Source organism: Hemiscyllium ocellatum, chromosome 11 (genome assembly GCF_020745735.1).
Source record: "Hemiscyllium ocellatum isolate sHemOce1 chromosome 11, sHemOce1.pat.X.cur, whole genome shotgun sequence".
NCBI lineage: Eukaryota > Metazoa > Chordata > Chondrichthyes > Orectolobiformes > Hemiscylliidae > Hemiscyllium > Hemiscyllium ocellatum.
The window spans coordinates 21,632,439-21,646,945 of record NC_083411.1 but is presented as its reverse complement, the minus strand read 5'-3'; the positions used below and the strand labels follow the sequence as shown (position 1 = coordinate 21,646,945).

The 14,507-nt window shown below is 42.4% G+C and overlaps 1 protein-coding gene across 4 annotated transcripts in view; it reads left to right on the top strand.

Moving 5' to 3' along the window:
- col4a6 (collagen, type IV, alpha 6) overlaps positions 1-14,507 on the top strand; it is a 418,566-nt gene that overhangs the window by 124,006 nt on the left and 280,053 nt on the right. For all 4 annotated transcript variants that reach the window (XM_060832451.1, XM_060832452.1, XM_060832449.1 and 1 more), the window contains exon 4: positions 6,289-6,372. In XM_060832451.1, the coding sequence (XP_060688434.1) occupies positions 6,289-6,372 (84 nt within the window). The remainder of the gene's footprint in view (positions 1-6,288; positions 6,373-14,507) is intronic.

The following is a 14,507-nucleotide window of genomic DNA, read 5'->3' as shown; positions in this document are numbered from 1 at the left end:
GCTAAAATGTTTTAAGAGCATTGATAGATCCTTTGCCCACTCATCCAGTAAGCAGCCCATCGTGTGTTCACATGTCATTCTCTCTACGTGGTGAGGCCTCCCACTCACCACTGGGTTTATACAATTGGCTGTGGATGAGACCCTCGAGGGTGGGAGACCATCTACAGGCTTTCCTGATGTGGGCTTACTCGGGAGAAACGGGAAGGCGGTGAGGTGCTGAATTGTTACTGGAACATAGGATATAGAACATCACAGCGCAGTAAAGGCTCTTGATGTTGTGCTGACCTGTGAAACGGATCTGATGCCCATCTAACCTATACTATTCCATTATCATCCATACGTTTATCCAATGACCATCTTAATGCCCTTAAAGTTGGCGAGTCCACTACTGTCACTCTTCCATCTTAATAATTACCCTACCCACCACCACAAATTACAACCCAGGAGGGAGTGAAACTCCACCCCATGTTGTAGATTGACCCATTTGTTCAGTCTTATTCAGGTGAATTGTTGACATTTTGGTTATTCTCAATAATTGAACTCAAATTAGTGCATTTCACTTCACCGCCTCTTCAAATTCTGCCCATAGAAATGTTCCAGTACTGTTTGCATGAGGGGTAGGTGTCAGCATTAATTAATGATTTAGACAGCAAGCCTGTTGTATATTTGGCAGGTCTCTGCAAGCCTTCGAATCAGAAGAACATTCATACATTTCAAGGGATCAATCAGTCTTAATCTCAGTGTGATTCAGAATGGGGATTGGAGGAGAGCAGGCTGGGTGGAGAAGAGCATTATTCATAACTATAAATAAATGTCAGATACCTGGCTAAATTATACGCACCTTTCCCACACTAAACAGGTGGTAATTTGTTGGTTTGAAACAAGTTTTTGTTAAATTTGTGCATATGAAACAAAGTTATAGATAAAATAATCGAAAATGAACTGAGCCAGTGTCTCTAGGAAAGTGCTGTTAACAATTTATCTCCAGAGTATTTCTGAACCCACGGTTGGTCCATGGGAGCCCTCTTGCTGTCATCTTCAGTGGGTTCACTAAGCCCTTAGAGAAGGAAAATGCTTTTATTTATTTTTCTACCAGCCCTTGAAGACACTGCAACCCTGTGGATGTATGGGACCCTGAGCCTGTCGAGGTTTGGTGATGTGGTTAACAATCTCAATAGTAATGACGAAGGATCGCCAATTAAATTTTAAGACAAATGTATCCAGCTATTGTCTTCTGATGGAACAGTATTTGACAGTGCTGTCAATCAGCCGGTTTGATTGGCAAACATCCACTCCCTCTATCACTGGTGCTCAGTAGCAGCAGTACAAAAGATGCACTGCAGACATTCACCAAAGATCCCTAGATAGCAGCTCCCAAACACATGACAACCTCCATCTCGAAGGACAAGGGCAACAGATTCATGGGAACACAGCAGCCTACACGCCCCCCTCCAAGTCACTCACTTGGTGACAAACACTTTTAGATTTGTTTTTCTTTAAGAAATATAAGGCACACAACTGTGCACGTGAAAATAAACTCACGAGTAGTTAAGTATTTATACATTTTGAGAGACCAGGAGAAAGTTCCTAAATTGTGAACGTGAGTCACAGAACTGGCACTTTTCTAGTGAAGCTGCCCATTGGGATGTTTAACTTGCAACATTGAACTAGCAGTCTTGCCCAGAACTGCTTCCAGCTCAACTCTGCCTTCTCAACTCAACAGGCTTTGTACTTATTCATTCCTCCTATTTAAATTAACACTCTTTCCCTTTCTGAAGATACCAAGTCATAATACCTTAAGTAGGAGAAAGTGAGGACTGCAGATGCTGGAAATCAGAGTTGAGAGTGTGGTGCTGGAAAAACACAGCAGGTCAGGTAGCATCGGAGGAGCAGGAGAATCAACGTTTCAGGCATAAGCCCTTCAACAGGAAATGATGAAGGGCTTATGCCTGAAACATCGATTCTCCTGCTCCTCAGATGCTGCCTGACCTGCTGTGCTTTTCCAGCACCACACACTCGACAATACCTTGAGTGAATTGATCTTTATGTATGGATCTAGTCATTTGAACCTGGCAGCTATTTGATCACGATACTATTGTCACAGTGCGCAGCTGTGATAGCGGGGATTAAAAGGCAGTAATCAGAAAGTATAAACCTGGTTCTTTTTTCCTTTCCCTTTCCTGTGCATGATCAGGTTGTTGACACCAACTGTCACAGCCCAAGTATAACATTGGCTGAAAATTCAGCACAGAAATCAGGTGAATGCAAACCATTCTGGTCTGATGATCTTAGTTCTGCATAAATCTAGTACATTTATTTTCTCAGCCATTGAGGAATGGCCCATTTAAAAAAAAAATCTGGTGCTGCAAAGATGCGCAGACAAACCTACTGAAACTCTTATGGTGTCCCATACATTTGCCTAGGTAAACATCAGTGAACAGATATCTGGTCATTATATCATTGTTGCTAGTGCATACTTGCTGTGGCCCCATTTTCTGCTGTGCTTCCTACGTTACAGCAGTGGAATGACGTTTCAAGATTATTTAATTGCCTGTAAAGCAATTTGTGAAGTCCTAAGGCAGTGAAGGTTGCTATACAAATGCAAGTTTGTTTCTTTGTGGTGTGACCAAAGAAAGAGGTCAACAACCTGCATTTGGTGTTGATGTGTTCATATGAATTTTGAGCTCTCCTGAATAAGTTGTGATGACTAAGATGGTAGACAGGCACATGTTTGAGTTTGCTCTGTAGCTGAAGATGCTGACCCAGTTGGAGGTCGGTGAAGCTTCCTGGATAGATTGAGTTGTCTGATGTCTCCATAGGTTTTCTTGAGAGTCATAAATGTGAATGAATCACCAACCAGATAACTCTTTTTTGGTTCAAGAAGGAATGTGGAAGGGCTTATGCCCAAAACGTCGAATTTCCTATTCCTTGGATGCTGCCTGACCTGCTGTGCTTTAACCAGCAACGCATTTTCAACTGTGATCTCCAGCATCTGCAGACCTCATTTTTTACCAGAATACGAAGAGGTCAACCAGTTGTTAGAGATATCAAACTGATCTGAACTGGTGGATGGGATCCATGTGGTTCATTGTAAAGTCAACTGAAACATAATGCTTTTTCAGAACTTGAAATATATAGTAGCTCATGAGGCAGAATCATCGATTCTCACTGGTGGTGAGCTTTAGAGGCAGGAAATAACCTGACATTCACACTTCAAGAACAAACAGTTAATTTGGGCCAATAATGACATTTTTAAAAAATCCATTCACAGGTTGTAGGTGTCATTGGCAAGGCTAGCATTTATTACCCATCAGGCAGTTGGGAGTCAACTACGTTGTTGTGGTTCTGGACTCTCATGTAAGCCAGACCAGGTTCTTTCCCTAAGTGGCATTAATGAACCAGGTGGATATTTCTTGACAATAGTTTCATAGTCATCATTAGCCTCCTAATTCCAGATGTTTATTGAATTCAAATTTCACCATCCACCATGACTGGATTTGAATCCACATCTCCAGCGCATTATTTGGGTTTCTGGATTAATGCTGAAAATGTGTTGCTGGAAAAGCACAGCAGGTCAGGCAGCATCCAAGGAACAGGAGAATCGACGTTTCGCGCATAAGCCCTTCTTCAGGAATTCCTGAAGAACTCCTTTCTGGATTAATGGCCAAGTGATAATACCACTGCGCCTCCCAGTTTGTCACCTTCGGATTACAGGAAAACAAGAAGAGAAAAAAGGCAGAAAAATGTTGAGGTTCCAAGGAAGTATTTGCATATCATGGATGCCTTGCTATAAGATGTTTGATTGAGATGGATTTCTCCAAGTCAGCATTTGTTTCCCTTAACCTTTGGAAGCAACTCTTGTTTTTACTCCCTTCCCCCAGTCTGGACTGTTTTGAGTTTGCTGCAACCTGCCACTTATCCACTTTATGAGCAGCAGGTATTTCAGATTGTGCGTATTTTTTTTCAGAGGCTTTTGAGACACAGTGGTAGTGTCCCAACCTATGAGCATGAAGGTCTAATTTCACATCACATCTGCTACAGAGGTGTGCCATAACATACCCAGATACGTTGATTAGAAAAGACTGTTTGTGTATTTAACTGATACTGAGATGTCAGAAGGATTTTAATGTTTTTTTAACTGATGATATAAAATGAACACGTTTTGCACAGACCAGGAATTGCAACTGAAACTTCTGATTCCATGTAGCTCAGTACAAAAGCAGTAGCTTCATTTAGTAGCCAATCATATTTTTACACAAAACCTCTTTTCATTGTTTAAAAAACATACTTGCTTGTGAATGTTGGGGCTCACATTATTTGAAAGATAAAACACCAACTTAACTTCCTTACGAATGTGCACCAAAGGTGCACCAGCCACCTTTGAACTTTGTTGCCACTTCGATATAGAGATTCTTGTGTTAGGATTTGACAACAGTGACACTGACGCAGAACTCTATCCACTGACACAGAGAGTGGAGCAGCCTAGCCAGTGGTCCTTAAAAGGACCACAAGGGTACTTCTGTCCTTTTCTTTATTAATTCACAGGATGAAAGCGTTGCTGACTAGGCCAGCATTTATTGCCCAACCCTAATTGCCCAGAGGGCAGTTAAGCGTTAGCCACATTGCTGTAGGACTGGAGTCACATATAGGCCAGACCAGGTAAGGATGGCAGTTTCCTTCCCTGAAGGACATTAGTGGACCTTAAGGTGTCACTGGGCATTGTTGATCAAAGAGCTAAGTTTTCCATTAGTTACATGTTTTTATGCTTCCCCCACATACTGGTGAAACTTGGACCACAAAATGCCATCAGATTATAAAAAACAAAGAAAATTTAAGCCCAGGAACAGGCCCTCTGGCCCTCCAAGCCTAAGCCGCTCCAAATATACTGTCTAAATCTGTCGGTCAATTTCTAATCATTCTTATCCTCTGCTTCCCACCTACCCATGCAACTGTCCAATGCATCTTAAATGAACCTACCATGCCTGCCTCTACCACCTCTGCTGGCAACGCGTTCCAAACACCCATCACCCTCTGTGTAAAGTACTTGCCGTGTGTATCCCCCTCAAACTTTCCACCCTCTCACCTTGAAAGCGTGACCTCTCGTTATTGAATCCTTCACCTTGGGAAAAAGCTTGTCTCTATCCACTCTGTCTATACCCTTCATGATTTTGTAAACCTCAATCAGGGTCCCCCCTCAATCTCCTTTTTTCTAATGAAAATAAACCTAATCTACTCAACCTCTCTTCGTACCAGGCAACATCCTCCTAAACCTTCTCTGCACCCTCTCCAAAGCGTCCACATCCTTTTGGTAATGTGGTGACCAGAACTGTACACAGTATCTGCCATCTTACAATGGGTGAATAGGGTCTCTTGGCTCAGGTCTCTAAGTCACCGCCATATTGTTTTCTAATTAAAAATCAGCTCAGATACCTAAGTAGAAAATAATCAGGAGTAAAAGAAAGACCAATTCTTGTAAAGAAGCTTTTATGACCTTCGGATACCCCAAAAGTGTAGTCTAGCCAATTAAGAACTTCTGAAATGTTTGTTGCAATTTAAGAAACATGGCAATCCATAGGTGCGCAGCAAGGTTCTTATGCTTGTGATATCTTAAATGCTTATGACCAGGTAATAAAATATTAAAAGATTAAGGGTTCAGTATTGACACAAGTGAGAACTTTTCTTTTAAGTGGTGCCATGGAATCATGTGCGTCCATCTGAAAAGAGTAGGTTGCTGCTTGGTTTATTGAGAACTGGTGGGGATTAAGGAATGAATGATAAAGAGACAAAGTGACTGATATAATAATGGTGTAGACTTGACTTGTGAAAAGATCTACTCCATTTCTTATTTTCCCATGTTGGGTCATTGTCTGCATTGACTGGCATTTGTTGCATTGTTGTAAAGGTGTTGCGGTTAGCTTTATTGAAGCTTGGCAAAGTGTGTGCGGTGAGGAGAAATTCAGCGAATATTTTCATGTGATTGCTATCACAACCCAAACATAAATATAAGTTGAAGATAGCCCGGCTTTTTCATCAGGCATTACTGTGCAACAGCCGATTGATACCTCATCTTAAATTTTCCTTCTAAGCCTAATTGTGACTCTCACTGCCAATGCAGCTCCATCCCCTACCTCGGCGTAAATCAGTATCGAATCAGGATCTCTATGGCTCATTACTATCAGATGCAATGCATTTAATAACTGAATCTTCAAGAGAAATATAGTTGCAACATTAATTGGAAAAAAACATTGTTGACCAAATGTTGATAGAAATCTTGTTTTGCTTTTGCAGGGGGCGAAGAATGCTTACACTGGGCCGTGTGCAGGTCGAGACTGCAGCAGAGGTTGCCAATGTTTGCCGGAGAAGGGGGCGAGGGTGAGTGAGAAGAAAACATTTGAGGAAAAAAAATTGGCTTCTGTTTTCGTGAATGCCCATATTGGACAGGGTGGTGCGCAAAGTCTTTTTGAACACAAGATAGTCCAGTTTTCAATCTTACTGAGCAAGCATCAACCAGATCCAAACAAAAGCTGTTTTGGAAAGATATTTGAATGTTGATCGCTGGCCCGATAAAAATCCTGATCAGTCTGATGGGGACGCAACATCAGACAGTTAACTGACATGTCAGTGCTGTGAGAAAGCCTCTTTGTTCTTGTCCTCTGAGCCAAACTTTGCACACATTGAGCTACAAGACTCTGAAATGTTGATGGACAGTTCAGAAAGAGATGGTGTAGTTGCACCTCTAAATAAAGATGGCAAATGTTAAAACAACAAATGCCTGTAAAACAGTCTGAACAAAGTGAAATGCTTCACATCGACCAAAAAAAAACAAATTCCTCTTCATGTTGTTGAAAGACTTTTATTCCTATTTGTTTCTCTGTTAAAACCTTAACTCTGTAGTCTTTTAATATCATATCCAGAACAACACAAGGGTCCTTGTACAGGTGGTGACCTTTTGTTAGGGAGATGCAATAGCCTAGTGATGCTATTGATAGACTATTAATCCATGAACTCAACTGATGTCCTGGGGACCAGAGTTCAAATCCTGCCATGGCAGACGAGAGAATTTGAATTCAATAACATGTGTTGATTTAAGAGGCTTCTGATGATGGTGATTGTCAGGGGAAAGCCCATCTGGTTTACTAAATCTCCCAAAAAACAGTTTTCTAATCAACATGTTCAAGAGATTTTATTATACACCTCTGGAAGAGATGCAGCTTGAACTTGGGCCTCCTAACTCATAGATAGGGATACAACCAATGCACCACAACAGCCAATTGCTAAATCTCTATGCTTACCTGGTCCAGCTGGTCTGGCCTAAATGTGACGCCAGACCCACAGCAATGTGGTTGACTTCCAAATGCTGTCTGAAATATAAAAAAATCACTATGAAGTTCAACAGAAACTAGATGGACCACCTAGCATCGGCCTAGGCACTGGAATGGACAACTGCAAAAGCAGCCCTGCCAACACTGCAAAGTCCTCTTACTAATAGGTGGGGGCTATTGCCAAAAGCAACAGACCAGTCAAGCAACAGCCTGACCTAGTCAGACTCATGAATCAATGTCCCAGACCCAGCAGAGTTGATGCATGGTAGTATACAATCAGGAGGGAGTTACCCTGGGAGTCCTCAATATCAACCTGGACGTGATGAAGTCTTATGGCATCAGGTCAAACACAGGCTTTTGTGAATAAAGGCATAGTAAACAGAAATAAATAAGTCATTACAATTTAGTACTACAGCCTATATTGATAAATTACAATGTACATTTGGCAGCTATATTGAAAGAATATTAAAAGCATCAGAATACATTCCAGGGTGATGGCAGCTGTAGTTAAGAGAAACTGTTTGTAACACTAGGTGTACTTTCACTTTGAATGTTTAGAATCATAGAATCCCCACAATGTGGAAGCAAGCCATTCTGCCCATCCAGTCCACACTACCCCTCCAAAGATCATCTGTACATCTTTGGATTGTGGGAGGAAGTAATGTGCCAGGATTAAGGGGAGATGGCATGGGAAAGATACCGTCTAATTGGACATTTAGAAATGTGATGTAGATATAATGGGCATGAATTCTGTACTTGAACAATTCTAGATTCTCAACTTGGGAGCAACGAGGGCTAAAGAGTAAATTTAATAAAGATTTTTGAAATTGTTTATAATTTTGATTGTTTAACTAGAAAAAAGCAGTTTCTTTATTTTGTGGAATCAGTTGCAAGAGACAATTCATTTCAAGTTATAAATATTTTGAGGAGAGAGGTATTTTACATGGTACATGATATACTTTAGCACAGGTGGTAGTTGAGACAGAGGTAAGAAAATATAATTTAAGTTTGAAGGGGAGGAAAATACTGGATAATGGGGAGCCAGTGGGGCAGTGGGATTTGTTTTGGTTTATTCCTTCACAAGAAGATTGGCTGAATCATTCCATTCTCTGGTCCTTACCTATAGAGTCATGGAATTACAGAGTCATAGAGACGTACAGCATGGAAACAGACACTTTGGTCCAATCGTCTATGCTGACCAGATATCCTAAATTAATCTAGTCCCATTTGCCTTCTGTGGGTCAAATGGTCACTTGACCATGGGTCACCCAGGAAATGCCAAATCAAGGAGAATTAGCCAGTCCCATTCCTACATGCATGATCATAATTCTTGGTAAAAGCCAGAAAAAGTTTACTTTTCTTGTTGGATAAATAGAGTCAGTAGTTGGTGTAGAAAGTATAATGAACAGAAACAGTTTTTAAAGCACATGTACTGAGTCTGGGGAGGGGGTAACTATATCAAACAAACTTGCATGTAGTGGATGTTCACCTTATTTTTTATTGCTGTCAGTCAAGTGCTTGTGAGCTTATGAATTCCTTGGACACAGGCCTCACTTTTTAACCAGAGATCTCCAAGATACTGATGAGGAACATGAGCCCTGATGAATTGCCTGTGTGCTACCACAGTGCTATTGATGCCTACTGTAGAACTTCTCCTCCTGTTTTGACTCAGATCATGTAACTCTGTGCACTTTCAGGACTGCAAAGCAATGTGCTTGTGGCAGATTTTCCCACTGAACCTTTGTGTCTGGATACCCCTGTAAACAATCTTTTACAAATGAAAGAAGCCAGTCAAACAGTCATAGCAGACACACTGGAAGCCTTGGCAAACATAAAGCTTCCCTTTATAGACAAGTGATTGTTCACTTCAGGCACTGATAGACCAGTAGTCTCAAAAAGAAGAGGAAGTGGGAGTGACATACTTCCTGAGTGAAAACAGATAAACAGAAATCTTTCTTGAAAGGGTGTTGTCAGAATTGACAACTAATGTCAAAAACATGAACAAGAAGGAATATTGCTACCACATGACCTTAAGTGTCACGTTGAAGCTTAAATAGTGTCATATCATATTCCCTATTTTAACGTAGCTATTTTCATTGGGAATGTTATCCTTGGTGTTTTAGGCTCAGGTGGTTTATATCATTAAAAAAATGCAGCTTTATTCACCCATGTTGGAAAACCAGCTATATTTCAAATTACCTGTATAGTGAGAGGCTTTGTTAGATTGGATAAATCAAATCTAGGAGAGTCTGACATCTTTAACCACTGAGGGGGATTAATATTAATATTGACAAACTCTTCATTCACATTCTGACCAACTATAACATACAGAGGGTATGCCAAGCTGAGGCCAATTACTTCTTTTTAATTGGGAGTACAGTTGACTTTATTTAATGCTTGAGAACTTCCCAATTGTTTTGTAGTGAACATTAGAGTGAACTGCAAAGCACAGGATCCAGGAACCCCAGATGGAGAAACTGAGCGTGATGAAAGAAAGTAGAAAATTAATAAGAAAATTCAAGAAATGGAACCACACAATCAAGGCTGGATTTCTGATTTGTTTAAACAAAATCTTACAGCATGGAAGGACAGCATGAGTGGTTCAGTGGTTTGCACTGCTGCCTCATAGCCCCAGGGACCTGGATTCAATTCCAGCCTTGGATATCAGTATGCAGTTTGCATGTTCTCACCGTGTCTGCATGAGTTTCCTTCGGGTGCTCTGGTTTCCTTCCACTGTCCAAAGATGTGCAGGTTAGGTGGATTGGGCATGCTTAATTGCCCAGTGTGTCCACTGATGTGCAGGGTAGTTAGATTAGCCATGGTAAATGTGGGGTGATGGGAATAGGATCTGGGTGGGTTGCCCTTCAGAGGATGGGCTGAATGGCCTTTATTTACACTGAAGCGATTCTAAGGAGATTGTTTGAACTGTTGGAGCTCTGCTCCATCTTTGACAAAGCTATCCAAATACTCCCATCCTGTGTCCTTCCCCTATTCCTGAAAACTCTTCTTCAAATTCATCCTATAACTTAGTTCCTTCAGAAAGCTACTGTTGAATGTGCTTCCAAATCAAAGTAGGAGATTACAGATCGCAAAGTTTGCAGTATAATGTTTTTTTCTCGGGGTGGCACGGTGGCTCAGTGGTTAGCACTGCTGCCTCACAGCACCAGGTCCCAGGTTCAATTCCAGCCTCAGGCGACTGTCTGTGTGGAGTTTGCACATTCTCCCCGTGTCTGCGTGGGTTTCCTCCAGGTGCTCCGGTTTCCTCCCACAGCCCAAAGATGTGCAGGTCAGGTGAATTGGCCATGCTAAATTGCCCATAGTGTTAGGGGCATTAGTCAGAGGGAAATGGGTCTGGGTGGGTTACTCTTCCGAGGGTTGGTGTGGACTGGTTGGGCCAAAGGGCCTGTTGCCACACTGTAGGGAATCTAATCTAATCTAATCCTCCCCTTTGTTCTTTTGCCAATTTTTTAAAAAAATGCATTCATTGTTTGTCGACCCTGCTGCCAGTGGAAAATGTTCTTCCTTATCTACTCTAATAGAGTTAGCCTGCAAAAAGTTACCACATGTCAATCAAAGTGATAACAGGCACAGCATCTCTGTGTTAGAGGTTCTTATTCATCATTGTGATCTCCGCTGAAGAATAAGAAAGAATGTATGGACAACAGGTAAGGATAGAATCAAACCTAGCTGTTACCTGCTCCTGCGCAAAGAGCCTATCAGCACACTGACTTCACTCAGAACGGAACACTAGCCCTTTGGAGGTGTGGTGACATTGAATATCAGCAGACCACAGCAAAGCAAGAGTCAGCAACTTTGGGAGTTAAAGCAATTTAAATTTGATACATTGTTTAGAAATGAGAGTGGTTATCTCATGGTGGATCAGCAGTGTCCCAACCTAACCACTGAAACTAAATTTATAATCAATATGACCTCTACCTCCCCCTCTCAATTTATAAAGCCAATTGCATTAATACCAAAGTGTAACGGGTTTAGCTCGGTTCTGGCCTCCTAATGTGGAGGCTGCAAATGTGTTGCTGGTCAAAGCACAGCAGGCCAGGCAGTGGAGGCCCCACCAACCTCCATATACATCGTATCATCCGTCGTCATTTCCGCCACCTCCAAACGGACCCCACCACCAGGGATATATTTCTCTCCCCTCCCCTACCAGCGTTCCGAAAAGACCACTCCCTCCGTGACTCCCTTGCCAGGTCCACACCCCCCACCAACCCAACCTCCACTCCCGGCACCTTCCCCTGCAACCGCAAGAAATGTAAAACTTGTGCCCACACCTCCCCCCTTACTTCCCTCCAAGGCCCCAAGGGATCCTTCTATATCTGCCATAAATTCACCTGCACCTCCACACACATCACTTACTGCATCCACTGCACCCAATGTGGCCTCCTCTATATTGGGGAGACAGGCCGCCTACTTGCGGAACGTTTCAGAGAACACCTCTGAGACACCCGCACCAACCAACCCAACCACCCCATGGCTCAACACTTCAACTGCCCCTCCCACTCCACCAAGGACATGCAGGTCCTTGGACTCCTCCATCGCCAAAACATAGCAATGTAACAGCTGGAGGAGGAGCGCCTCATCTTCCACCTAGGAACCCTCCAACCACAAGGGATGAACTCAGATTTCTCCAGTTTCCTCATTTCCCCTCCCCCCACCTTGTCTCAGTCAAATCCCTCGAACTCAGCACCACCTTCCTAACCTACAATCTTCTTCCTGATCTCTCCCCCCCCACCCCACTCCGGCCTATCACCCTCACCTTGACCTCCTTCCACCTATCGCATTTCCAACATCCCTCCCCCAAGTCCCTCCTCCCTACCTTTTATCTTAGCCTGCTGGACACACTTTCCTCATTTCTGAAGAAGGGGTCATGCCTGAAACGTCGATTCTCCTGCTCCTTGGACGCTGCCTGACCTGCTGCGCTTTTCCAGCAACACATTTTCAGCTCTGATCTCCAGCATCTGCAGTCTTCACTTTCTCCTCCTAATGTGGAATGCACAATCTACATGTATAGCCTTATAACCTAGCCTTGTACTAGTTTCATGGCTGCAGACTAATCTTCCTGTAAGGTTTTCATTTTGCATTCTTTTCAAAGTCAAACCATTGGTTTCCATTCTGTGACTCACACTTCACTCCTCTTCCAGAATAAAGCTACCTGACCATTGTGGGCAGCACGGTGGCACAGTGGTTAGCACTGCTGCCTCACAGCGCCAGAGACCCGGGTTCATTTCCTGCCTCAGGCGACTAACTGTGTGGAGTTTGCACGTTCTCCCCGTGTCTGCGTGGGTTTTCTCTGGGTGCTCCGGTTTCCTCCCATAGTCCAAAGATGTGCGGGTCAGGTGAATTGGCCATGCTAAATTACCTGTAGTGTTAGGTAAGGGCTATATGTAGGGGTATGGGTGGGTTGCGCTTCGGCAGGTCGGTGTGGACTTGTTGGGCCGAAGGGCCTGTTTCCACACTGTAAGTAATCTAACCTAACTGCTAGCATCAGTATATGAAGGGGTAACACAAGGCTAGGTGAACTCTTTCAGGGAATAGAGTCAAATTTTTAACTGCTGATCTTAGATAATGTAGATCACAACCAATTTCAGCCTGACCTGGCAGATTTTAGTGACTTTAATTAACCTCAGGCTGATACTGTGTTCTCATTACAGTCATGACTCTTTCAGTAATGGTTATCCTATCAGCTTTTAATGCTATTTTCTCTGCAGCCATGGGTAAGAGGAAACCCAAATTTGAACTAAAAGCAGCTGAGGAATGCCTGCCACATCCAAGAAAGTAACCATGCACATAAATTCTACATTCCACTTGAGCTTCGGGCAGTAATGTATTAAAGACTAGATGGCATAATGGGTTTCTTTAAGGCTCTGTAGTCAGGGTGAGGGCGGTTTAAAGGAGTTCATCATCTTAACAGTGTCAATTAGTTTCCAACAGACAGCCCCACTTACAATAATGGGGGAGGGGGATTGGGGTGAGATATTTGAACTTAGAATGGTGTAGTGCTCCCATAATGCAGGCTGATAATAGAGACCACAGGATTGTGAGAACACCCTTCAAAATGGATCTATTTGAGGGCAAGTTATATGCTGTCCTACATTATAATTCCACTCTCGTTTTGATTTCCCTCATCTTCGTTCACCCAAAAATGGAATGTCTGTGAGCCACATTCACTCTTTGGCATAAGTGTAATTTCAATCATGGCCTGCATAATGACTTTTTTTTTAGCATCTAATAGGTTCTGTTCATCAATATGACACACATTGCAGTTTAAGATAACAAGTTAAACAGGTATTGGGTATTGATTTGTTAATTTTACCTAGATGAATGTAAACAGACTAGTCAGCCAGCACTGGGGAGTGGGATTGTTAGAACGGAGTTAATTAAAAGATCTGTGGCAAGCAACAAAGGGTTCCCATCACATCATGCTGATCGTTGTGTACAATTCACAATAAGTTTGGAAGTCCTCTAACAACCACCAGAAGACTCTAGAGTTGGCTACTTCAATTCTATCCTGCCGTGATGTCCAGTTTCTAGCAAGAGTTTATTGGTTAGCATTCAAGAGCAGCAAAGGCATGGTATGGCGTGTTGGTGGAGTCCCTATTCTGAGCCAAAAGACTCTGGTTCAAGACACGTTTGCCTTGCAGTGTATCATAATAAATCTGAACAGAAATATTCTCTGTGATCTTGTGGTGCAGTGGTGGTTTCCCTATCCCTGTGACAGAGTTCCATGTTAAAGTCCCACCTACCACAGACATGTGACATAACATGTTCAAACAAGTTGATTCAGCAAAAACCTGTTGTTTTTTTAAGACCCTGTAATTTGGTGATTTCAGCAGTGTGCCTTGAATTTGTATTGCTCAATTCTTGGTCAGTTGAGATTTGCCATTTAGCAAAGACTAGAAATTGAACTTGAGTCCTTTTAGGCTATGATAAATAACATCTTTGCCAAATGGGGTACTAGCCCAACTTTATTGACATAGGTTAAACCCATCATAAACCAGGAGTTTATCATAGGTTTGCTAGCTTCATTGCATTTATAAGATCCTAAGATACAGGAGAAGAAGCAGGCCAATTGGCCAATTTACTTTGCTCTGCCAATCAATGAGATCATGGCTGATTTGATAGTCTTCAACTCCACTTTCCTGCCTTTTTTCCCTATAATATTTGATT